Source organism: Babjeviella inositovora (genome assembly GCF_001661335.1).
Source record: "Babjeviella inositovora NRRL Y-12698 unplaced genomic scaffold BABINscaffold_17, whole genome shotgun sequence".
NCBI lineage: Eukaryota > Fungi > Ascomycota > Pichiomycetes > Serinales > Babjeviella > Babjeviella inositovora.
Window position 1 is genome coordinate 60,948 of NW_017566854.1, and position 23,424 is coordinate 84,371.

General features: G+C 48.0%; 11 protein-coding genes and 1 non-coding gene across 12 annotated transcripts; 9 read left to right on the top strand and 3 right to left on the bottom strand.

Annotated features, from left to right (window-relative positions):
- Nucleotides 1-2,325: 2,325 nt before the first annotated feature.
- LEA1 (U2 snRNP complex subunit) lies at nt 2,326-3,284 on the top strand. Its single transcript, XM_019130047.1, has one exon. It carries the CDS (start codon nt 2,432-2,434, stop codon nt 3,152-3,154), a length of 723 nt encoding a protein of 240 aa, XP_018982504.1. The 5' UTR covers nt 2,326-2,431; the 3' UTR covers nt 3,155-3,284.
- BABINDRAFT_101722 (uncharacterized protein) lies at nt 3,252-3,888 on the bottom strand. Its single transcript, XM_019126696.1, has one exon. The coding sequence runs from the start codon at nt 3,687-3,689 to the stop codon at nt 3,348-3,350; it is 342 nt and encodes a 113-aa protein (XP_018982505.1). The 5' UTR covers nt 3,690-3,888; the 3' UTR covers nt 3,252-3,347.
- A 1,431-nt stretch (nt 3,889-5,319) lies between these two features.
- BABINDRAFT_67646 (uncharacterized protein) lies at nt 5,320-6,440 on the bottom strand. The gene is made up of 3 exons (XM_019132507.1): nt 6,391-6,440; nt 6,141-6,326; nt 5,320-6,070 (listed from the first exon to the last, which is right to left on the bottom strand). Exon 3 carries the CDS (start codon nt 6,065-6,067, stop codon nt 5,576-5,578), a length of 492 nt encoding a protein of 163 aa, XP_018982506.1. The 5' UTR covers nt 6,068-6,070; nt 6,141-6,326; nt 6,391-6,440; the 3' UTR covers nt 5,320-5,575.
- A 192-nt stretch (nt 6,441-6,632) lies between these two features.
- Nucleotides 6,633-7,673, top strand: SPC34 (Spc34p). Its single transcript, XM_019130048.1, has one exon. The coding sequence runs from the start codon at nt 6,706-6,708 to the stop codon at nt 7,432-7,434; it is 729 nt and encodes a 242-aa protein (XP_018982507.1). The 5' UTR covers nt 6,633-6,705; the 3' UTR covers nt 7,435-7,673.
- Nucleotides 7,674-8,352: 679 nt separating this feature from the next.
- On the top strand, nt 8,353-10,751 carry BABINDRAFT_163691 (WD repeat MDV1/CAF4 family protein). Its single transcript, XM_019130049.1, has one exon. It carries the CDS (start codon nt 8,681-8,683, stop codon nt 10,334-10,336), a length of 1,656 nt encoding a protein of 551 aa, XP_018982508.1. The 5' UTR covers nt 8,353-8,680; the 3' UTR covers nt 10,337-10,751.
- A 1,978-nt stretch (nt 10,752-12,729) lies between these two features.
- GPR1 (Gpr1p) lies at nt 12,730-14,307 on the top strand (the record flags this gene model as incomplete). Its single annotated transcript, XM_019131433.1, has 3 exons — nt 12,730-13,395; nt 13,660-14,074; nt 14,126-14,307. Coding segments are annotated over 3 exons (1,263 nt in total), but the record flags the coding sequence as incomplete, so codon positions are not given.
- Nucleotides 14,308-16,552: 2,245 nt separating this feature from the next.
- Nucleotides 16,553-17,854, top strand: CDS1 (phosphatidate cytidylyltransferase; the record flags this gene model as incomplete). Its single annotated transcript, XM_019132055.1, has 1 exon — nt 16,553-17,854. The coding sequence occupies one exon, from the start codon at nt 16,553-16,555 to the stop codon at nt 17,852-17,854; it is 1,302 nt and encodes a 433-aa protein (XP_018982510.1).
- Nucleotides 17,855-19,151: 1,297 nt separating this feature from the next.
- On the bottom strand, nt 19,152-20,264 carry BABINDRAFT_169312 (chromatin DNA-binding HSP70/DnaK family ATPase; the record flags this gene model as incomplete). The annotated part of the gene is made up of 1 exon (XM_019130650.1): nt 19,152-20,264. The coding sequence occupies one exon, from the start codon at nt 20,262-20,264 to the stop codon at nt 19,152-19,154; it is 1,113 nt and encodes a 370-aa protein (XP_018982511.1).
- Nucleotides 20,265-20,594: 330 nt separating this feature from the next.
- Nucleotides 20,595-21,784, top strand: BABINDRAFT_101778 (uncharacterized protein). Its single transcript, XM_019126697.1, has 2 exons — nt 20,595-21,624; nt 21,673-21,784. The coding sequence occupies exons 1-2, from the start codon at nt 20,848-20,850 to the stop codon at nt 21,703-21,705; spliced, it is 810 nt and encodes a 269-aa protein (XP_018982512.1). The 5' UTR covers nt 20,595-20,847; the 3' UTR covers nt 21,706-21,784.
- Nucleotides 21,670-22,312, top strand: BABINDRAFT_101781 (uncharacterized protein). Its single transcript, XM_019126698.1, has one exon. The coding sequence runs from the start codon at nt 21,793-21,795 to the stop codon at nt 22,123-22,125; it is 333 nt and encodes a 110-aa protein (XP_018982513.1). The 5' UTR covers nt 21,670-21,792; the 3' UTR covers nt 22,126-22,312.
- Nucleotides 22,313-22,469: 157 nt separating this feature from the next.
- Nucleotides 22,470-22,811, top strand: BABINDRAFT_169314 (uncharacterized protein; the record flags this gene model as incomplete). The annotated part of the gene is made up of 1 exon (XM_019130651.1): nt 22,470-22,811. The coding sequence occupies one exon, from the start codon at nt 22,470-22,472 to the stop codon at nt 22,809-22,811; it is 342 nt and encodes a 113-aa protein (XP_018982514.1).
- A 472-nt stretch (nt 22,812-23,283) lies between these two features.
- Nucleotides 23,284-23,356, top strand: BABINDRAFT_t356. The gene has a single exon. It is a non-coding gene; the product is annotated as a tRNA-Ala (tRNA).
- Nucleotides 23,357-23,424: the final 68 nt, after the last annotated feature.

Sequence of the window (23,424 nt, forward strand, 5' to 3'; positions counted from 1 at the left end):
CACCGTAAAATGAATTGCATGTAAAAAAAAACATGCCCTAGGTTTTTAACTCTATAATACCAGGCGAACGGTGATCCGACTTTCCACGTGATCAATCACGTGCTTCTTTCTAGAAAGATCCACGAACTCTCGACGACTCCAGATTTGCGTATAAGATCATCTGACCTCCCCCCTCAGATCTTTCCCCTCTTTCTTTCCTCTTCACACACACACTAATTACTATGGCCGACGAATATAAAGCACAAGGTAACGCTGCCTTTTCCGCCAAGGACTACGAGTCCGCTATTAAATACTTCACGCTTGCGATTGAAGCATCCGAGACGCCAAACCATGTGTTGTACTCCAACCGTTCAGCGTCATATGCCTCGTTGAAAAAGTACCGCCAGGCCTTGGAGGATGCCAAAGCTTGCACTGAGATTAATCCTTCCTGGGCGAAGGGGTTCAACCGTGTGGGAGCTGCCCATCACGGGTTGAGCGATCTCGAGGACGCCAAGGTGGCGTACAAGAAGGCGTTGGAGCTCGAGCCAGGCAATAAGATGGCTGCTGAGGGCTTGAAGTTGGTTGAACAGGATGTTGAAGCCAGAACGGCCATGCCAGATATGGGATTGGGCAAAATTTTCTCGGACCCGAACTTGATTTCCAACTTGAGAAACAACCCAAAGACCGCCGACTTGATGGAGGACCCGCTTTTGGTGGAGAAGATCCAGAGATTGAAGAGCAATCCGCAGGCCATGGCAGGTGAGTTCATGAGCGATCCAAGATTGATGACGATCATGGCAACCTTGATGGGGATTGATCTTACGAGCGAGGAGCCATTGCCGCACAACATGGAAGAGGAGCCAAAGGCCGCGCCAAAGGCCAATCCTGCACCTCCTAAGGCTGCCCCAGCGGCTGCTCCTGCTCCAGAGGCAATGGAAGTCGACTCTGACAAGGTCTCCGCCGACGCGCTCAAGGCTGAGGGTAACACCTTGTACAAGGCCCGCAAGTTCGATGAGGCCATTGCTAAATATACCGCCGCCTGGGAAACCCACCAGGACATTACCTACCTCAACAATCGCGCTGCAGCGGAGTTTGAGAAGGGCGACTACGAAGCTGCTATCGCCACCTGTACCCAGGCTGTGGATGCGGGGCGCGAGGCCAGAGCCGATTACAAGCTTGTGGCAAAGTCGTTCGCACGTCTTGGTCAATCCTACCTCAAACAGGGCAACCACTCGAAGGCCATCGAGTTCTTCAACAAGTCGCTCACTGAACACAGGACTCCAGACGTGCTCAACAAGTTGAGAGCGGCCGAGAAGGACATGAAGGTCCAGGAGGCGTTGAACTACATTGACCCAGAGCAGGCCGAAGCGGCTAGACTCGAGGGCAAGGAATACTTCACGAAGGGTGACTGGCCTAATGCTGTTAAGGCCTACACCGAAATGATCAAGCGTGCGCCGGAAGATGCCAGAGGGTATTCCAACCGTGCTGCCGCGTACGCGAAGTTGTTGGCGTTCCCAGATGCGGTGCGCGATTGCGACATCGCCATCGCCAAGGACCCGGCCTTCATTAGAGCGTACATCCGCAAGGCCACCGCGCAGTTGGCTATGAGAGAGTTCTCCCCAGCGATGGAGACCTTAACCGTGGCCAGAGAGTTGGACTCCAAGGCGGGCGGGAAGTCCGTGCACGAGATTGACCAGTTGTACTCCAAGGTGATGTCGCAGAGATTCAGCGCGATCGAGGGAGAGACCCCAGAACAAACCATGGAGAGAGTCAGCAGAGACCCGGAGGTGACGGCGATCTTACAGGACCCGGTTATGAACTCGATCTTGGGGCAAGCGAGAGACAATCCAGCGGCGTTGCAGGATCATATGAGAAACCCGGATATCGCCAAGAAGGTGAATATTTTGATTGCCGCGGGGGTGATCAGAACACGTTAGATGCAGTCCCGCAGGACTGGATTTTACCGGTTTGCTGAGCAAGCTGATATCCGTTGGAATGTTGGCTTACTGGGTAGACAAAGCCAAGGAGCCAAGCCCGTTAGGGCGCACCTTTGATTTGTATTTCAATAATAAAAAAAAAGAAAAATTAAATCGCATAGTAGACCCCAGGAACCCGTTCCAAGCATAAGTGGCACCTAGGATATTCTTAATAAATCGATAGACCCTGCCGGGAGGTGTCTCTTCCAGTTATCACAAATAAACGTTGCTACGTTAACGTAATACTACGCTCGCACACTTGTTTTATTTCACGATTGTCACGTGCGGAAAAGCTGAACTGAAAGTTTTGGTTGAAAATATGCACGAATTAGCCTTGCGATAATACATAAGTGTCCCTTTATACCAGTACCTCCGTGCCCTCTTGTAATAGTACAAGACTGTCTCTTTATACCAGTACTTTCGCATTAACACTTATTTCACTCTACAGCTACCTCTTTCCTGAATTATCCATCTTAATGAAGCTCACACCTCAGCTCATCAACAACGCGCCGACGTTTTTGAACCCGCAGAGGAACCGTGTGATAAACTTGCGAGGCTTGCAGATCTTGTACATTGAGAACTTGGGCGTTACCAAGAATCTCAACGATGTCATTGACTTGACTGACAACGATCTTTTGGTCTTGGGCAACTTCCCACACTTACCCAAGTGCCACACCGTGCTAGCCGCTAAGAATCAGATCCACACCCTCCAGACCTCTCTCAGCGAACAGTTACCCAACCTAGCGACCTTGTCTTTGACGTCAAACAATATCACCCACTTGTCGGACTTGACTAGCTTGTCAAAGTGCGAAGAGCTCCATACCGTGGCGTTGTTGCACAATCCCGTGATAAAAGTGGAACACTACCGCTTGTTTGCACTCTGGGCGATCCCCTCGTTGAAGATCTTGGATTTTGAAAAGATTAAGGATGCTGAACGCAGAGCTGCTACCGCTCTTTTCGGCACCCTCAGCGAACCTTCTGCTTTAGCCACCAGCATCCTTCAGCTCAAGTCACAGAACTTTGCCAAATACAACCCAGTTACCACAGAGAAGATCTCCAAACAGGACCAGACCATGGCCAGTGTCGTGAAAAAGCTCAACGACAAAGACCGCGCAAAGTTGCTAGAAGAATTGACCAACGCGACCAGTTTGGGCGAGATCGACAGAATCGAAACCGCCCTAAAGAACGGTTATATGTAGGGGAGCCGAAAATAAATCTCAATACTCTGGTTTTTTATTCCGTTTGTCGGACTTTAACCTAGATGTAGTTATCGCACCTACAGCAGTAATTTCCACGAATACATAATTAGCGTACATTTTGACCTCGATTTGAATACTGAAAAATTTTGTGCAATTGAACAACGCTCTTTTTTTTTGTGTAAGCTCTTTGTTCTCATTTAATATCTATCGATATCTCATCGTCGTGGAACGTGGCGACCGATTGGTTCCTGCGAATTCGTGGTTTCACCGCACTGTAGGTGCTGATGCTGTTGGAGATGCTCCGCAAGAAATTGGCATACATCGAAGACACTTCTACGATGAATAGCAATGTTTCGAGACCTGATTCTGCGAGAAGCAAACCGAGATCCACTATATATAGCACGTAGAGTGACACCCGGAATCGGTCCTTCGGGTCGTGGAACGTGGGGTCTACCTGGAGACTCGCCAAGTGGTCCATTGTCTCTGGGATCTGGAGCTGTGTGATCAAGTTATTCATTGTCATTGGTCGTGCCATTTTGCAATGAAATAATTGTATGTGTATCTTATGCAATTGTAGGGTGAATGAATAGTAGGTATCTACAGCTTACTGTGTTGTGTATTGTTAATGTGGGGTACGCGAGTATATATATGTCGGATGTCTCATATCAAATGACCCGCCAATTATTCAGGGGAATACGCGTCATCCAAGGCGTCAAAGAAACATGACAGCTTCAACCCGTCTTAGCCTTGTTACTGGCCGGTACCGCTAGAATCAACAGTGCTATGACCCTAGCTTCGACGTGACCAGGTGCTGGATTGGCATGTGACGAGGAAGTATACAGGATCATCATATTAAGTCTTTGCAGGAGATCTGAGACTTCTAGGCACGTGCTGGTGGTATCCCAGCCGCTTCACGTATGACCTCAGGCCCTTTACCCATAGTCTCTGGGAAGAGAAAATAAATGATATTTCTATCGAATGGTTTCCATCGTAATAACCTTCACGTAAATATCGAAAGATATGTTCACACCGTTAGCCAAGTGATACGGGGTCGCGGTTTTCATGAAGGCGAGGTCTCCAAGATGTAGGTAATTAGGAGCGGGGAACAAACGTGGTAGGCGTTGAAAAAGTGTCCGAAGATGATACCGATGACCGACCCTTTATCTTAAAACTCTGCTGCTTGTTTACCGAGAGGATGTCTAGCGTGTAGCAGTCACATATGGTTCTGTAACCCCAGATAAAAATTTGCCATAGGAAATCAAGGCAAGTCCTTCACAAATGTACGACGGGAAGGGCGACAACGATAAATAATCTTTACAAGCAAGGTTTTGTTCTGAACCATTCCTCCCACGAGATTCTCTGCTGGATCTTCTCTCGTTTGATAATGATAAAATTCAGTTTAATTATAAATCCAAAACCCATTCCAAGTGTCTGTTTAAAGGATAGACCGAAACATAAACCACGAGCCGTCTACTTGTCAAATAATAAGACATGTGACACCCTGGTCTTTACAAGCCCTAGAGCTTATAACGCTTCACATAGCAATCGGTCGCCTAGCCCTCTTACTCAAGACAGAAGCTGTTAAGGCATCTGCCTTATTATTTTTTCAGGGATCAACGGGGGCGATCTTTTCGAACCGAAAATTATCGGTATCGATAGTTTATCCGATCTATCAGGGCAATCATCAAAACATACGGATGTACTCAGCCCGTGTCTCTTTCAACAGCTATTGGCAGTTTTACCAGTCATGCTTTCCATTCTCGGACAGTCCTCACCGCGCTAGAATATTTATACCCTAGTACCTTTAAAATCGACAGTAGAAGTCTTTAACGACTAAGACCACAGAGCGAAGGATATTTTCCTCACCAGCGGTCGCATACTTTTCTTCCAAGGGTTTACAACCACGAAAACCGTGCCGTAATTGCACGTAAGTTACAAGGATTAATTCGGAATAGGCCCTAATAATTCCAAACACTAGAGTGACAATAAGATCCCGTTAAGTTTCTGGACCCCTCCGGCAAGACAAGATGAAATGCCCGCTACCCCGTTCTGATTGGTGCACGAATCGTGTCCATACTTGTCCTCCACGCGGAAACACACCTCAACCATGAAAGATAGTAGATCTTTGTGTATCTACAGGAACAACTACGTTTTAATGGCCCTAGCTAGAAACGGCATAGACGCTCATGAGAAGCAGGACGATCCTGTTGAACGAAACTCGGGGAGTTACCTGGTGACACTGAATGGCCTCCACTAGAATCTAAACAGATACAAAAGGCATTTAAACGAAACGTAGCCATTTGTACTCACACTAACATCGAGCCACAAGACCTGTCTTTAATGACACTAAGCCATCCTCGAATAGCTAGACGCCATTTTATCGCATTTACAACGTAGTTAGCATGATCTCGTATAATTATATTACCCTCTCAAAGCTCTCAACTTTTCGGCCAAACGGTCCTCCGTTTCCTCATTCACCTTCAGCTTGAGGCTTGGCAGCTCCAACTTGTTCGTGTTAGCGCTGCCCAAGTTATGTTCCACCTCCAACCCGGCTTCGTCGGCAATCCTGGACATTAACAAATCCACGTCTTCCTGCGGGGTACTCACAGCATTGGTGTTATTTGAGACGGTTTCGTAGTACTCAGAACTGGCGTCCAAGTCCTCAAACTGCGACTCAAACTTCTCCATGACAAGCGAGATCCGCTCCATGTTCATGGACTGCAACGCTTTGTCCATGCCTTTGATGACCTGGGTCATGTTACCAGTAACGTTCCTCATCGTAACGGCGGTCTGTACCCTCGAGGCAACGGCGTCGATTCGGCAGGACAATCTCAACAAACTGAGGCGCTCGTTGGCCTTCCTGATGGCATTTTGCGCGTACAACTGTGCAATATCGTTGGTTCCCGCCAACATGGCCTAAAAATGGTTAATATGGGGACCTGTAAGGGCTCCTATCTGTTGATAGAGCTATAAGGACTAAACATACCTTTTTGACCTTGTTCTTTTCGGCGGTTTCTTCCTTTGCGGCCTTAGCAGCCTGTTTGTTTAACTGCTTTGCAGTGAACTAAAAAGGGTTAGTATAAAGACCCGGTGCAAGCCATCGGAAGGCAAACCAGAAGCTGCCTCAATCATGGTGATAATTGAATCCGTACTTTTAACTGAAACAAGGAATCTAGAGCTGATGTTAGTAATTTGCCCTTGTAGACTAGTAGTTCTATTTAAAAGGGCACACATACTTTCAAGTTGCGACATTGTGGTTATATAAGATACCTCTATTCTAGATAAAAGGAAGGCAGATGTGGCGTATCTTATCTAGTTTTCTTCTCCGTGACATCGCCATTCAAATACTATATGTAGGATTTCATACGTCATGTGACACGGCACATTTTTTTTGAGACCGTGTGTGCGGCTCGTCCACTGTTTACTTTTGGATATCAGAACGCATCGTAATCCTAGAAAGCCAGAGTCCTACCACCTTAGCCCACACGCGTTTTGTTGCCTTTCAGCACCTTTGATTCACATCTATATCACCATACATCAAGCCACCGTACATGAGTTCCACCACAAGCTTCCACATCGCCCAGATCAACAAATCCGCTGAGTCATTGAAGACGTTAGATTTCCGAAAGCCGGGAATTTTTACCAACGCACTCCTCCTCCACCCGGAAATTACATCGCTCATCCGCGATGCCGACGAGCACGAACGGGCGTTGTACAGGCTCAACGGCAGCAAAGAGATGGAGCGGGTGGACGGCAGCTGTGTGTATGCTCCCAGGAAGTCCGATGAAGAAGGAAACAAGGCGGATGAGAGCATGCTCATAGCCACAGACAATTCTCAGTACAACAACTACGTCCAGACACAGTTACTGGGGGATCTGTACACCCAGCACTCGAGCTCGCACAGCAGAACTACCGTGCAAACCCCCCTCCTTAGGACCACGCCCGCAGCTGTCAGCAAAGGTGTCTATGATAGGGACACGGAAGAGGTAACAGAGGAGTTTGATAGTCTATGCTCCACAATAGCACTGTTGGTGGCGAAGTTTCCGGTAGAGGGCATCGCCGAGAAGGTTCGCGCATATAAGCGTGACTACGCTGCGCTTACCGGAGAGATCAGCCACTACGACACCTTGGTTAATCGCCAACGCGAACAATTGGCTGGATTCACTGCCGAAGTAGAGGATGAAGCCGAGGAGGAGACTGTTAGCGTGGAAGAATTGATCAGAATCGAAGAAGAAGAGATTGCCGAGTTGGAAGCACAGCTTCGTGTGAAGCAAAGGTAGAGGTGGGCTAAGTGCCAAAGTTGGGGAGTTTCAGCCATCAGCTGTGTGTTTCCTATTTTGTAGTTTTGGGTCCATATTTCTTGTATGCTAAGGTTGCGGGTTGACAGACTGATGCATGGATGGTCTTACTCGAGCTAGATGGATTTGTCTCAATGGAATGGTTTTAAAACTGTGGTTAGAGGATTTAAGTCTGTATCCGGGTTCAAGCCTGCGTGGATATAAAAATATTACAAAGGCCAGGATCTAATGCGAGTGCGAAAACTCACTCTAAATTTGAACCCCCCTTTCAAACGTATACAAGTGAAGGAAACTAAAGTGCGTATCAGCTTTTTTTAGATATGCCATACAATTTCAAGCAAATAATATCATAGTGATGCTAGAAAGCAATTCTTCGTTCATCAAAACCTAAGAAAACGAGTACCTGACCAAAAAGGCGTAAGGAAACAAAAACTCATATCTGAGATTGCATCACAAAACGGTTAATTTACGAATGATCCGAAACCACCCAATTATAACTACCGTGACACAATACATATCAGTTAGAAAATCCTCTAAACTATTGGGGGATACCGTTTCAGCAATATCAAGCATATGTCCACCTATAAAAATTCTCTTCTCTGTTGCGTCTGAGTGACGCGCCTCCAATTCCAAGTCTAGCTACGCCAGCAATCGATACCGAAAGCAAAAAAAAAACCATTACTCCCACCTACCTTCTTTTTAGCCTAATTCAATCCTAGTTTTTGGTTTTAGTACAAACGACACGAACATCTAAGTGTAAAACTTGCGATCCATCCTATACCAATGTCTACGTCTTCACATACTCTTCATGACACGTGACTTTCTCAGTCCTAAGCAATCGGGCCAATTTTCGCAGGGCCAGTGGCACAAGCGATTTAGCAACAGACGGCTACAGCGGCAGCACTATCGGCGCCGAGAAACTCTTGAACTCTTTTGCTACATTTCACTGAGATATCTACACAGATATATAAAACTATTATTCCTATCACACAGTTAGGCACAGTGAGAACTATTACCTGAGGTGATCTAATCCACAAATAGCATCCACTGGGGCCAACTGACCGTACATAGCACACCCAGTTCAGTCTCTCCAGTTCCCAGATACCGTCTATTCAGGCTCTGATTCCTCCACCCACACATTCCAGCTCAGTTTCGTCACTGTCAAAGTCTGAGTTCGGACCATTAGCATAACGTAGATTCCAGCTACGATACACACTCAGACTCATTAATGAACTTGGGAGACGATTACTTGGCGAGCACCACTCGACTCAGCAAAGCGATTGCCACCACAGCGTCTTCACTCGTGCAACAGTCGACGCAATCACGCGCGTCGCTTTTGCAGAACCCGCACTACACGCAGGCGATGGTGTCGACGCTCAACGGCTCGCGCAAGGTGCTGCTCCGGCTGAAAACAACGTCAGAGTTGCTCCGCGGGCGCTTTAGTACGCGCGAGCAGATCTACCGTGCTACGACCGAGCTTGCAGACGAGTTATTACAGGACTTGCCGGACCAGAAGTCCGCCTACAGCTTGTTCCAGGGTTTCAACGCCGTGCTACCTGATATTGATGACGTTATTAAGGAGGATACCCAGGATAAGACCGATGGAACCCAGAAGGCGATAACGGATGGTCAGATGAATGACCCCTTGCCCAAAGGGATCACGCATCAGAAACTTAAGACGTGTCAGAATCCCAAGATCCTCGCGAGCTATCAAAAGCAGATCAACTACAAACTCGACTTGATTGAGATTCGCAAGGGCTTGGCCGCGGCAGAGATTGGCGAAATCGACGAGAAGATCCAGCAATTACACGAAATGCGTGCGGTAGTGTTGCTGCGGGTGCAAAAGTTTGAAAAAGACGAGACATACCTTGAGCTGCAGCTCGAGGAACTCGCCGATAGAATCAGCTTGGTCAAAGATGTAGAGCCGGCCAGCCCTGAGCCTGAAGTGGAAACTCCGCGCCGCAAGACAAAGCCAACGTCACAGCAATACTACGAGAGTGGCTCGCAGATCACGCGTTTCCAGGCACACGAGGAACGCATCACCACGTTCGATTTCGACGTTCCCTTCGGTACCATGTGCTCGGCAGCCCTCGACAACACGGTCCGGGTCTGGGATTTGTCCCAAACCAAGTGCATTGGGTTGCTCGAGGGCCACAACGCGGCGGTTACGAGCTTGCAGATGGACAATCACACGGCAGTGACAGGGTCGCTCGATGCCACGTTGAAGTTGTGGGACTTGCGCCACATGGATGAGGGTGAGAGCCCGATGGTGCACAGCTTCGAGAGCCACATGGACGAGGTTACTGCGTTACACTTCCATCACGACACCTTGGTTAGTGGCTCGGCTGATCGCACCATCCGCCAGTGGGATATGACCACGGGTCATTGCATGCAAACATTAGACGTGCTCTGGGTGCAGAGCCTGGCGGGCTTTGCGCCACTGAGTTTCATCGGTGCGTTGCAGTGCTACGACGCGGCGCTCGCGCTGGGGACCGCAGACGGGGTTGTCCGCTTGTGGGATCTCCGCAGCGGTGAGGTCGTTCGTGAATTGGTCGGCCACACGGGGTCCGTCACGTGTTTACAGTTTGATAGCCAGCACTTGGCTTCGGGCTCGGCTGACCGCTCTATTCGCATCTGGGACTTACGCATGGGCGGATTATTTGATGCATTTGCATACGAGTCGCCAATTAGTAGCTTGCAGTTTGACGCGCGGAGGATAGTATCCACGAGCAGCGATAGTTCTGTGAGGATATATGATCGTGTGGACCAGAGACACTGGAGCGTCGGGGAAGAAGAGGCGTCGGAGTGTGTGTACGCGCGGTACAAGGAGGGGTATCTTTTGGAGGGGAGAGTTGATGGGAGCGTGGGGGCATGGGCGGTGTAAGGTGAACACGGCGTGGTGCGAAGCGTAAAACATTGGGCCGGATAGCACGAGAGACATTTGAGGTGGTGCTGGGAATATGAGCACTGGAACACCCGAATGTGTAAACGGGGTTTGCGGGAGCTGTCTATGCTTTTCTATTTTCATTGGTTTACTGGGTAATTTTGTTGGTTGTTTTTGCGGACATTAATTAGTTACTTCCAATTATGGGGGTTTGCCACTGCCCGCTTTACGGTTGCTTCCGTGCATTTCCTTTGGCTCCTTCCCCAGTATCATCCCTCTGTCTTCACCTTTCTATCTCGGCGAGCACTGCTCGTATTAGCACACCTCACCCTGCATTAACCTGTCTGAAAAAATGTATATATTTAATTCTGTTTATAGTTGGAATCAAACGGTTTTCGATTTATTAGCAACAAACTGGCACACATCCTGATTATAAAATGTTTTATTTTTGACTTGTGTGGGATCTGGTGCGATGTAGTAGGCTTTTCCTTTTGGTAACGCCGTGCATTCTCTGTGTTGCGTGGGGTTTAGAGATCTAGGCTTACACCATACGGAAGGCCTACCCGTACGAAAAGCATAGGAACCGCGAGTGAAATTCGTTGTCAGACACCACTGTTTTCCCTCTCGATTCTGCACAGTAGATCCCACCGGAACTAAATCTGTCTCATGTATGCCGTCCTCACGCACGTGTCTTTGAACAGGTCCTGCATATCCATATGTGGTAATATCTCGAGAGTCGGCATGCAGTCTTGCTCTAAACTGGCAGCGTTGTTAGGGACATAACATTTTGGGGTCCACTAATCAACCAATGTGCTGGAGCCATGGTTGTATTGCAGCCGCCAAAGGTTAGCCGGTACAGTGTGTAGGTGTTCTATTTCGAGGTATCAGTCCTTTTTTTTCCGTCTGACTGTTTCAGGGCGAAAGGTTGCCTAGGTCCCCAAGGAAAGGTCGAAAGACCAGCCACCTTATCCAACAAAGTGTCTGAAAGGATCGTCCACATATCGGTTTCGCAAGTCCTTCGAGCGCCTAATTACTCTATGACTCCTTGGAATTTAGGAAATAAGGCTAAACCCCTCGAGGGCTCCCCAAGATTGTCCTTTCAAGTTTTTCCTGCCCGAACTACCATCATCAATTGGCTAGTGAAACGTGCCGTTCACTTTACCGCACGTTTTAGCTAGCCAATGACGTATGCATACTCGTAGCATCAGCTGTACGAATATTTGTGCTATTGGTAAGCAAAATACATCTTGAAGGCGTTTTTTCAAGCTTAACCTATTGCTCCTTGATGATGGATATTATTCTTAACTGAAAGGCTGGCTTTAAAAACTCCTCCTATTTCCCGTTTCAATTTCTACCCCCCCTCGTGTTATCAATGGCCTTCTGGCTATAGGTTGCAGCATGCGCGATCGATCGACGCACTAGGCCCTGTACATACAATAGAGTGACACAAGGCCTGCGGCCCAATGGAAAGCTCTGCATATTGTAAATTGGTATGTGGCTCCCTGTCCTGATATGGAGCTGCCGGCAGGACCAAATTTAGTCCTGCACACAATTCTCCTTTTTATCTCTCGGCGCACGCTCGCCAGTTTTCGGGTTACGGTACGACGCATGATTTCAAGTATAGCCTCTAATTGGGCTGGGCGCAAGACAAGCGGATTGCTCGTCTAGTCGACCCTCTATCAGCGACCTGAATCGCCCTACACGTTCTCTAGCTTATTGTCAGTATTATCAAATTCCCTTTGTGGCGTACGTTAGCCGCCGCCACTACAGCAATTCCCATCCGTTTTGGTGTCTAATTTACAACCCTTGCCCAAACCTCTTCCTAAGCCGACTGTGCTCCCCACTGGGTATCTGAACGTATAAAGCCTCCCTTGGCTGTTAATCCCCACCCAATTCAGACTGGCTCGGCTATCTCATAGTGCTTTGTTGACCGTCATACATTTGATCCACCTCTGCTTCCGTTGGCTCCGCTAATCGCTTCCATAGAACGGTATTGATCACTTCAAAGTCGACTCCTGACGTTTCTACCGACTTTGCTCCTGCTTATACCACAACGCGAGTATACTCTTGAACGTATTTCGTCCACCAGGGATACTGGTTCCATCTTTTGAGCATCGGCGACAGGGGTTAGTACTACTCCCAAAGATTCTAGGGCTCAACCGGGTCGTTATTTTCTCAGGTGAATACGGAAGAAATTTCCGCCGTGTACCAAGTCAACCATATTCCGTAACCACCTCCAAACCTATCAAAACGCCCATTCTTGGCTCCCTGGTTACACCATCATCATTACCTCATAATATCCACACACGATGATAGGGTACGATCTAGCGCTGGTAAAGACGTACAACACAGCGCCCGGGACGGAACTCGTCCACGGGCGAATGCAGCACATCATACTCTCCGTCGGCACCTCCGCAGCTTCCTGTCTGGCCTGCTTTGGTCTCATAGGATTCTACTTCTTTGTCGTCATGGATCACAAGCACTGGCGATTCCGCCACTCGCTTATCGTCATTCTCATCGTGTATGATTTCATCAAGGTCATGGCTTTGCTCGCATACGATATCCGCGTGTTTCTCCAGCCCGTTAAAACCGTCAACTTCTGGCCTTTCTCGAAGGCCTATGTCAATGCCAGTGGCTGGTTCACCGCCTTTAGCATTGAAGGCGCCGATATGGCGATCCTCGCGTTTGCTATACACACCTGTCTTGCGATCTACCGACCGGACCTAGCGGTCAAGGTGAAAAAAGGCTCTGAGAGCCAAACCGAAGGCGGTTTGTATCGCTTCAAAGCATACGTCTATCTCCTTTGCCTCTTGATTCCGGTACTCCTTGCCAGTTTAATGTTCATTGATAAGTCGGGGTACTTTGCCTATACGTCCTGGGCATACATCCCGCCCCAACCTGTGTGGTACACGTTTGCGCTCTCCTGGGCACCACGGTACGCCATCATGATCATGATCTGTGTCATATACGGTGCCATCTACTGGCATGTGATGCGTAAGTTCAAGGAGGTGGGAGGAACGCTCAAGAGGATGGGTAAGAACCAAAAAGTCCGACGGACCGTCTTAATGGGGTTGGTTGATGCCCTATTGCTTGCTATCAGGGTTGTTGTGCCACACGACTTTCATCGCCGAGATCTGAAGGATCTGGAAGCGAAAGAACTCCCTGGTCAGTCATTTGACGATGAGACAGTTCATTCAGGACACCCGAGCTTTCAGAAAGATACGCGCCACTCTTCGCCTATTGTGAACGGTTCAGGTTCCGGCCAATCTGGTGCAACCAACGCCACGGCGGTGGATACGGTTGACTTAAACACAGCAGCGAAGACCTACAACAACCTGGGGAAGGCGGCTAATGCCACTGCTGCTAAGACTGGCGCTGACGCGATGGCTGAAGCCGATGATCTCCAAGAAAACCTCCGCAAGCAAAACCTCCGAGCCTTCAAGGCCCGCCGCAACCAGATCAGCAGACAACTCAAGTTCATCTTCATTTACCCTGTTGCCTACATCTTTCTCTGGATCATCCCTTTTATTCTCCACGTGACCCAGAGCGTCGACATGGAAGCATATGTGCACAAAATGTCCGATCGCCACACCTTTCAGTACTGGATCACAATCTTTGCCCAGTGGATGCAGTCCTTCAACTGCACCGTGGACGTCATCGTGTTTCTCATCCGCGAGCAGCCGTGGCGCTACTCCTTTGCTCGGCTCTGCGAGGAGGACTACGTGTCTGGGAGGTACAGTACCTACCCCAGAGAAGTCATCCTCGACCCCGCGGGCGGTTTTAACAAAGCTGCCCTTCTTCTGGCGCTCCCCTGGTGGCGCCAGCAGCTTGTCTGGTTGCCCCTCCTCGGCTTGCCGGACTTTGGCCGTAGTCAACAAATCTACCAAAAGCAAATGACTGCGAAGCTTGTGAAAGCAGCTACTGCGCCGGCAGCAAATCCTCACGACTTTAGCAACATTTTGCTGGGGGAGGATGACTTTCTCAGACGGACGCCTAAGTCCGACCAGCCAGGCTTCCGTGATTTTTCGTTTCGAACGGTCGTTATGGATCTACCATCGAACAAACGCAACGCCAGTGTGGTCTCTGCTCATAGTTCCACCTCGCCTCGCCGATTTGTGTTCAAAGGGGGGAGTCGTACCCCGCCCAATATAGAGATAGAGCCCCTGGTGATGATGCCCGAGGCTTATTTTCCGAGTAGGGTGGAAGGACACGGCCATACTCGGTTATCAGAGTCGTATTCGGCACACTCAGCCTCTCTTGTGACAAGGAGGTATAGTATCATGGACTTTTTGAAGAGGGTGGTCACGAGTGAGTCGGAGAAGGTACAAGAGACAAATATCAGGCTGTCTGTGACTGAGAGGAGTACCGATGAGGTGGAAGCTTCGAAGGATGAGGGAGAGAAGGATTTACATGGACCGGACCTGGACTTTCTTGAATTTCTCAGAATGGGGCCGCAGTAATAGCACTCTTTGGCCGAATGTCTTGTCGATAACTCTTTGTCACAGGTGCTTCGGGTAGCCGTTATACTCTGGTGACGGCCTTTGTTTCGGAGAAAGTTGTTTCCCTTGTATTGGAAGATCCTCTACAAAACTCTGTCTCCATTTTTTTTTATCTCCGTGGTTTTCTTTATTGTCGTGTTTGCTGTATAAGATGGAGTTTCTTATGATCCATTCTCCAGATTACTCCGCATATTGTGCACTTCGTATTGCTTTCATATACAGCATACACAGGGTTTTGACACCATGTTATAGTCTATCTGGTTATAATCTGGCATTTAATCGTTCGAGGTAATCCTTCTGGCTTGCTACCGTCCTTTCGGCTCACATCTGTGTTTCATAGCCATCGCGCTTCCTTCTGTGTTTCTCTTTCCCTTTTGGCAACATTGGACTTTATCTCTTCATACAGCGCTGGCACTATGGCTAACGCACTTACAAACGGTTATTCGGTCCTGTTTCTTTTTTTCTGGATACCATCTCACAGTATCCATCCGGTTCTTTTTCTTTATCTGGTTTCGGCGTAATTTAATTTTTGGGGTAAACTGTAAAAATATTCCTCTGTTCCTGTTTTTGGTATAGGAGAGTCGTTTTGGGCCTAGATCTGATTGGTCTGGCATGCAAACGATCCCGGTGGCTCCGTGACCGCCAGTGAAGCATGTGGTAAAAGATTAAAAACTGTCTTAATTTAATTCTCAAAATTTGACAGTATAAATCCTGTTGGGGTTTCTTTAACCTGGATTTTCCTTAAATTAGAAGCGGAAGCGACATCCTTGGAGACCTGCCCGGTAAACCCCACCCCGCCCACATTATGCGATACGACTATACGCGATCCATATAATCACTCAAGAGCGTTCGCTCTTATAAGTTGGACATAGACTCACCTGCCTAGGTTTCAATGGTATAGGTATAAACCCTATAGAGATCTATAAGTCAGTTTGCCTGCCCCAGTACCACTGAAGGCTCTGTGCGCGACGCTAAACAAAGGAAGCAAGTTGTGGCTGGAACAGCAACCGACCATACCCCGGCTGTGCAACCCAAATGGTTCGCATTGCCACTCTTAAGGCCTTCTATAAGAGCTTTAGTCCTTGTGTGGCATTTCTTGGCTTGTCAAGTCGCGATGCTTACTAATTTATACTCGTCTCCAGGCCCCGTAACACGGGCTATGCTTAGACCCGACCCTTACACCAGGATCAGTTAAACTGGTCATGCACGTACCTTGGGCCAGGCAGACAGGCATCAGGCAGCAACCGAGCCACTGATAGCAACCATACACACAGGCATCAATGATCAGCCTCCAATGGCAACCCTAATCGGTCAATTATCCGGTTGAGGCACCAACTTTTTGCCCCTGAGTCACCGCCATGCTGATCCTCATCACGTGCAATTTCCGAAGCGGCATGGACCGTACGGCCACTTTGTAACTACTATTTATTTCAGTTCTCGGGAGTCAGAAATTAGCCGTCAACGGTATCGATGCTTTCCAAAGAATAGCTCTAAATAATGGCTTACTAAAAACATCGTAATGATTTCCAACCAAGGCTATCCCCGCTTATGTTTGCTGGTGCACACACGCCTCGTTATCTTCGCATGTGACCGCGTTACCCAAAACTTCTCCAACACGCGCTAACAAAATTTTTCGGCAGTTGGCGGGGGAGTAAAAAAAAACGCTTATCTGGCAATCTTTTTTACACGCCTTTTCTCAATTATTGAATTAGACACCATGGCCAAGGCTTCCAAAACTGCCAAGAGCGAGAAGGTTTCCCCCAAGAGCGAGAAAGTTTCCCCCAAGAGGGATGCCGGCGCCACTGTGCCCGCCGATGTTAACGATGTAAAGAATGAACGCGAAAAGAAGATCCAAACGTTTGTGGTGAGAACCATATGGACTTTTGTGATGATATTTGTGTTTTTCTTTATCGTGCTGATGGGCCACCTTTGGACCATTGCATTGGTGGTTGTGGTTCAGGTCTTAACCTTCAAGGAGTGCATCACCATTGCGTCTGAGCCGGCACGCGAGAAAGACCTTCCGTACACCAGAGCGCTCGCATGGTACTTTTTGGCCGCTACCGTGTACTACCTTGAGGGTGAGTCGCTCATCTTCTACTTCAAGCATGTGATCTTTGTGGACACGCTTCTCCAGCCGTTGGCAAACAACCACCGCTTCATTTCGTACTGCCTTTACATCACGGGCTTTGTGTTCTTCGTCTCCACCTTGAAAAAAGGCCACTACAAGTTCCAGTTTGCACAGTTGTGCATTACCCACATGACCTTGTTGCTTGTGGTTTTCCAGGGTAACTTGATCATCAACAACATATTGACCGGCATGTTCTGGTTCTTCCTTCCAGTCGGGCTCGTCATTACCAACGACATTTTCGCATACCTCTGCGGAATAACCTTTGGTAAGACCCAGTTGATTGCCATTTCGCCAAAAAAGACGGTTGAGGGCTTTATCGGCGCCTGGATCTGTACCGCGCTCATGGCTATCTTCCTCTCCAACGTCTTGTCCCAGCTGGACTATCTCGTGTGTCCTGCTACGGATTTGGGCACCTCTTTCTTCACTACCACCACCTGTGTGCCTAACCCGGTCTTTTTTGAGCAAAAATACTGCGTTCCAGAGTACTTGGTCGAACTTTTGGGGGTCGGGTATGTCACGTTCAAGCCAATCTACTTCCACGCAATGGTTTTGGCCACCTTTGCCTCGTTGATTGCGCCGTTCGGTGGCTTCTTCTGCTCTGGTTTAAAGAGAGCCTTCGCCGTCAAAGATTTCGGCGACACCATTCCAGGTCACGGTGGCATTACCGACAGAATGGACTGCCAGTACTTGATGGGCTCGTTCTCGTATTTGTACTTCCAGACGTTTATCTCCACCCAAAACGTCACCATTGGCACCGTGTTGCAGATGGCAGTCATCAACTTGGATGGCCCACAGTTGTTGCAGTTGATTGCCGCGATTTTGCGCTATTTGAATAATATCGGCATGATTTCAAAGGAGCAGTTGGTCAAAATTACCGAGATCTTGGCCTAAGTTGTCGAAATGCTGCACCTTTGTCTCCTCACGCTTGTTGTTTATGTACCACTTCCCTTTCATGGCTGCAGCGTCAGTTCGTGTTTGATTTAAGCATTCGGAATGGCGACTCTTACATTCATGTGTCAGGGTTTCTCGAGGTCCAAGTTTGCTTATTCTTTGTCATGTACATGTTACTTCTCCTATCGCCCTCCACTTTTCTCCTCTTCCTTCCCTTCTCTAGCCTCCCCTTTTAGAGCCACCTCTATGGTGATGACGGTTGGTCTAATCAAGCTTTAAGGTACCCGCCACAGAAAGTACTTTGTTTTAGAGCATGTTCGTGAGCCACCCTTGTATTTCTCCTCTGTATATTTATTTCTCTACTATATGTATATCCATGTTATTTATCGTGTTGTAGTTGAGCTGTTGGTTCAGAGATGTGTGTATTATCATATAGGCAATTTAAGACAGTTTGGGTGTTATAATGTAAGAGTTAGTTTTGTTTCACAATGAATTTCGAGAGTTACCATGGAAGTTTCGAGTAATACCGCAATTTGTAATAGACTACATTCTTACTCGGTACTTTTCATAAGATCTAGACCTTTTGCCGAAGCTTTCATTTACCTTATATAAAATGTGGCGTGTGATTTTCCTAATGCGCTTTCGTATGTTTGATATTTAAATTAAATGACCAAAGGTGTATTGCACCCTTTTTTAAAAGGGATATTTCACCGACAGAATTCTCGGGACTTTCCTTGCCCTTGTTTTCGAGGTTAATGAGCTTTGTCGCCTAAACCTCGATATCATTCTAAGCTTCCACTGGCAGATGGTTATGTATAGCTACTGATAGATTCCTCCACATGCTTTGAGGGAGCGATTTCCTTCAAATTTCTCCCCATAAATGAAATTATCTGCCCTGGGTATGAATTAGTCTAAGGTGTAGCATACCGAATATCTCAAACGCAAGCAATACTCTCACTAGACCTACCACTCCAAATAGTATTACTTCGAATCTTGTTATCCATCTCATCGCTTTGACCTATATTAATGCCATTCTGTGTATGATCCGGGGCGGCCTCTTTATCCAATTTCCTACCTCTTATGTTTCTTTTTAACCTGCTTTACTTCCTTTAGTCTTCATCTTTTAGCTTAATTTGCTCGTCACATAAGTCCTCCTTCGCCTCATCTACCACTACTAATGTATCCGCCACTCACCTGCACCCGTGTGCGTAACATACTACATCTTTTAAATACCCTTCATTCTGACCCAATCCTTGGGAGCCCTGCATTCCTTGCGGTCCGACCTCTAGACTCGTTCTTAGTCATCCCTCCAGTTCACATACACCTCATCCGTGCGGAACTTCTGCGAACAAACCGTGTCCCACAACTCGTTCGTCTGCCCCATACGATACGCTAGCAACCCCGCGTGCGCAATCATAATCCCGTTGTCAATACAAAAACGCTCGTCGGTGGCAAAAACGCTCCCGTTACGGTCTTGCACCATCTGTGCCATCATCTGCTGTAAACGCTCATTGGAGCCAACACCGCCAACAATCAACACCTGTTGCAGCTGTACGTGTGCCATCGCGCGCTCGGTAATCTCCACCAACATTGCGTAGAGGCACTCCTGCAACGAGAAGCACAAGTCCTCAGGCGTCACACTACTACCGTCCGCCGCCACCAAGAGTTTGTTTTTGTTCCCCGCAAACATGTCACCCGCAAGCGAGTCGATGAATGCAAGAATCCCCGACATGCTCAAGTCCATTCCCTTGACAGTGTACGGGAGCTCCACGAAATTCTTGCCCCGCTTCGCCATCTGCTCGATGTTGTAGCCCGGGAAGGGGTCATTGGGGATCTTGAGTGTGCGCGCGAAACGGTCAAGACAATTACCGATTGCAATGTCCAAGGTCTCGCCGAAGATGCGATAGTGGTTTTTGGAGTATGCAATCACCTGCGTATTCCCACCGGAAACGTACAACACCACGGGGTTCTGTGCACCGGTAATTTCACGGCCCATCTCGATGTGTCCCACACAGTGGTTGACCCCAACAAGCGGCACGTCCCAAAGCTGGGCGATAGTACGCGCGGCAATCACCACCGCCTGGAGCGGCGCGCCCATGCCTGGGCCCTGGGTGAAGCAGATGCAGTCGAGGTCGCGCCCCACAAGGCCTGCCACCGCAAGCGCATCTTTGAGCACCCGCACAACCCAGTTACGGTGGTGACGCGCGGTATCACGTGGCAAGAAGCCTTCGCCTGGTGGCGAGATGTATGTGTCGCGCACGTTCGACAAGACCTCCGCGCGGTTGGTTGCGGTGAGCTCGCCTTTCGGGTGTTTGATGATGCCGATCCCGAGCTTGTTCGCAGAGCCTTCGAGGCCGAGGGCAAGGTAGTAGTCCCGGGAAGGTTTTATGTGTTTGTCCAAGTTGATCATGAGGGAAGGTTGTTGAGAAAGAAATAGGAAAATGGCTTAATGGGGTTGAGGTGAGATTGAAAAATCGTCGGGGCGTGCAGGTCTGCGCCGCTCGGGAAGAGGCGCGACGTGCAGATGGGTTTTTTAGTGCTCAGAAACTGACAGGTGCAATCCATTTTATTGGAACCGTCCAGCTCTATTCTGGTATTCAATATTAATTACTGTTTTGAAGAACTCTGGGAGTATAAAATATAGTCCTTTTCCAGTGCTAACACCGTATTCTAGTGTATCCCGAGCAGACCAACTTAAAGGCTGACAAAACAATAGCGACTACGATCGTCATATTTAGTTCCCTTGACCACCGAAGATTTTACCCAAAAGATGGAAAGGATTGAGGCGGAATGACTGTCTTAATTCTGGAACTTTCGTACCCATACGTCCTGCTAGCCTGTTATGACGGCATTTTGCTAATGAGACCTCAGTCACGTGACTACACATGCAGCTTTTGATAGCTTCATGTCTCAAAATGGAGAGTGACCAGCATAAATAGACCTAGCCCTTATCTCTACTAGATTACCTCATCCCACCCTGTACCACCTTTCCTATGCTACCCAAACCATTAGATATAGAAAACGAAGTCCGTCCCAGTGAGGACTCGGTCAAGCCCAGCAGTGTCACTACCGCCCCGTCAAAGTACCCCTCAGCGAATGCCCCCACTCTTACAGAGACTGTGCTCGACAATGTCCCTGAGAGCAGCGGTGTCGGAGCCCCTGGATTTCTTTTCTACAACTATCACGAGTATGCCACTTCGTTCTATGCCACCAAGGCTGAACGGGCACTGATGCGCTCCAAAGCGCTTATCGTGACACACTTTCCCAACGGATACGTCCCCCTAGGCTCAGAAAAGTTCGTATCCACCCGGGTTGTGCGGATCCCGAGGGTTTACCCGGTTACAGGCGAGACTTTTCCCCAGTTTCTGACGCTATTGCCGGGAAGCGAGGAAGCGGCGCTATTGGATCCGGCAGACTTAAAGTTGGGAGCTAAAGGTGTGGTTCCGTTTACGGTAAGGGGCGAATATCAGGGGCAGTTATTCGGGTATTCTTCGGTATCCCCGTTGAGTAACCATCTCCTGGCGAAAGCTTTCACCGAGATTGTTCAAGAGATCAACCAATATTTCCGCAAAGGGTACAACGGTTTTGCTGGCCAAAACGTGCTCCATAACGTGTTGGATCTAATTACTATGGGGGTGTCCTCGTTGTTTACAAAAGGGAACCTGAAGATGGTACTTGCTGAGATGGAGAAGTATGTGGAAACGACAAATGAGCGATTGCGACCGTTGGGGGTCGAGATTATGAGTCCCAGAAGATCTGGGTATCTATCGGTATGTTCAGAATTCGAGGTTTGGCGGATATGGAAACTAACAGTATAGCTTGATTTTGTTGTGCCCGTACCTAGGTGGTAAAGTGCCGAATCTTTTGGTGCTTCTGGGTTACTATTATTTAACTAAACCTAGTTACGGCGTGATTAGTGCCTTGGCTAATTCCCCAGTATGACATTTCATGAATTGGTTGATTCTCTGGCCAAGTATCCCAGGAACTCTCGTCTACAGTCTGATGGTTCTATCGGGAATCTGAAAATCGAAACACAGGATTCCAAAATCTCGGTACAAGACCTAAAATGCCGTTTTCCATGCTGGATAGAGATTGTATCCGATTTAACATTCCAGCTATGGGATAGCATAGACCTAAAGCTTGGAGGTGTAAACAGTTGGGCGTCTGCTGCCACTTTCCATCGAAATTACATATATATGATAACATTTACGTGCTTAATGTCGAGCACAACCATCCAAATGTACCCTAACGCGATATTATGGTATAAATAATTCCAGCCTTGCAGTGACCACCCACTAGATCTAGAGCTATTTCTATGCTTTGTTATTTGTAAACCCCCAGTTGGAGAACCAGCGTGCTGAAAATTTAAAAATAGATACCAGTATTCTGTTTATGCAGCGGTATCAGTTATAATTGGTGCTCAATGAGATAATAGGCAATACGACAACTCCCTCCCGGCTTTACTACCGTATGCAGCAGTAAATAACCGTAACCTGCATTTATGCGATATATCCTTCTACATGCACCAAACTTAAGCTGCGGCCCACAGCGTCGGGATAGCTCCTTTCTTAAACACTTCTCCCTTTGCGACTTTTCTTTCACTTAAGCACTGACAATGCTGCCCCCCTCTGAGCAAGCCATTGCGGCGCACCAACGCCTGAGGAGCCTCCTCTTCTTCAACCACCTCTCCCGTGTCTCTCCTGGTTCGACTCCAACCGGATTAGTCTTCAACCTCACCGACGGTTCATTCGTAAAAGCAGCGCAGTTACTTGGGGTCGACTCAAGCGAAGGCAAGTTTGCTTGTAAAGACGTCACGATTTGGAATACTGCTGGCGGAGAGGTGAGCATCGGCAAGCCGGTCGTTCTCAGAGGTGACGATATCAAATGCTTTAGTGTTTCTGTGCTGAAAAAAGGCGACCTTTCCACCAAAAATACTACGGTTGAGTTGGACTATTAGCTGTTAAAGAATGTCAGGCTCCACAGGGATACAAGTGGCCTGAAGTTATCCAGAGCTGGCTCGCTGATGAAGGACCTATGTTTATAGGCTCTTGTAAGGTGTAACAGATGTCTGCTTAGTACTCTCACAGACTTGGGATCGATCCAAAGTTGTCTCTGAGCTACGGAAGTGACGACACGCAGCTGCTGGCACAGCGTGAATGAAATATCCAATTTATTAAGAGGCGAATTTCATAAGGTGTAGGCTTTAGTACCGTTTTCAAGAGTGACACAACCTTCAGGTATAGCTAGGGAAAGTAACCACAAACTTTTACCATCCACCCATTCTCCACCCCACTTATCGAAACTCCCTATTTTCTGTAATAACTATAGAACTTTTTTTCCTTTTAGATATAGTCTACACTGCATCCGGGCAGTATTGAAATTACCAGTAGCTGTGGCTATATATTTACCAATTCTTTTTCCTATCTTACGGGCGTGTGGCGTAGTTGGTAGCGCGTTCGCTTAGCATGTGAAAGGTCTCGGGTTCGACTCCTGACTCGTCCATTTATTCTTTTTGTTAGCGGTTTTATTATACATATTCCATAGATTTAACCTCTTTAAACCCTTGCTTC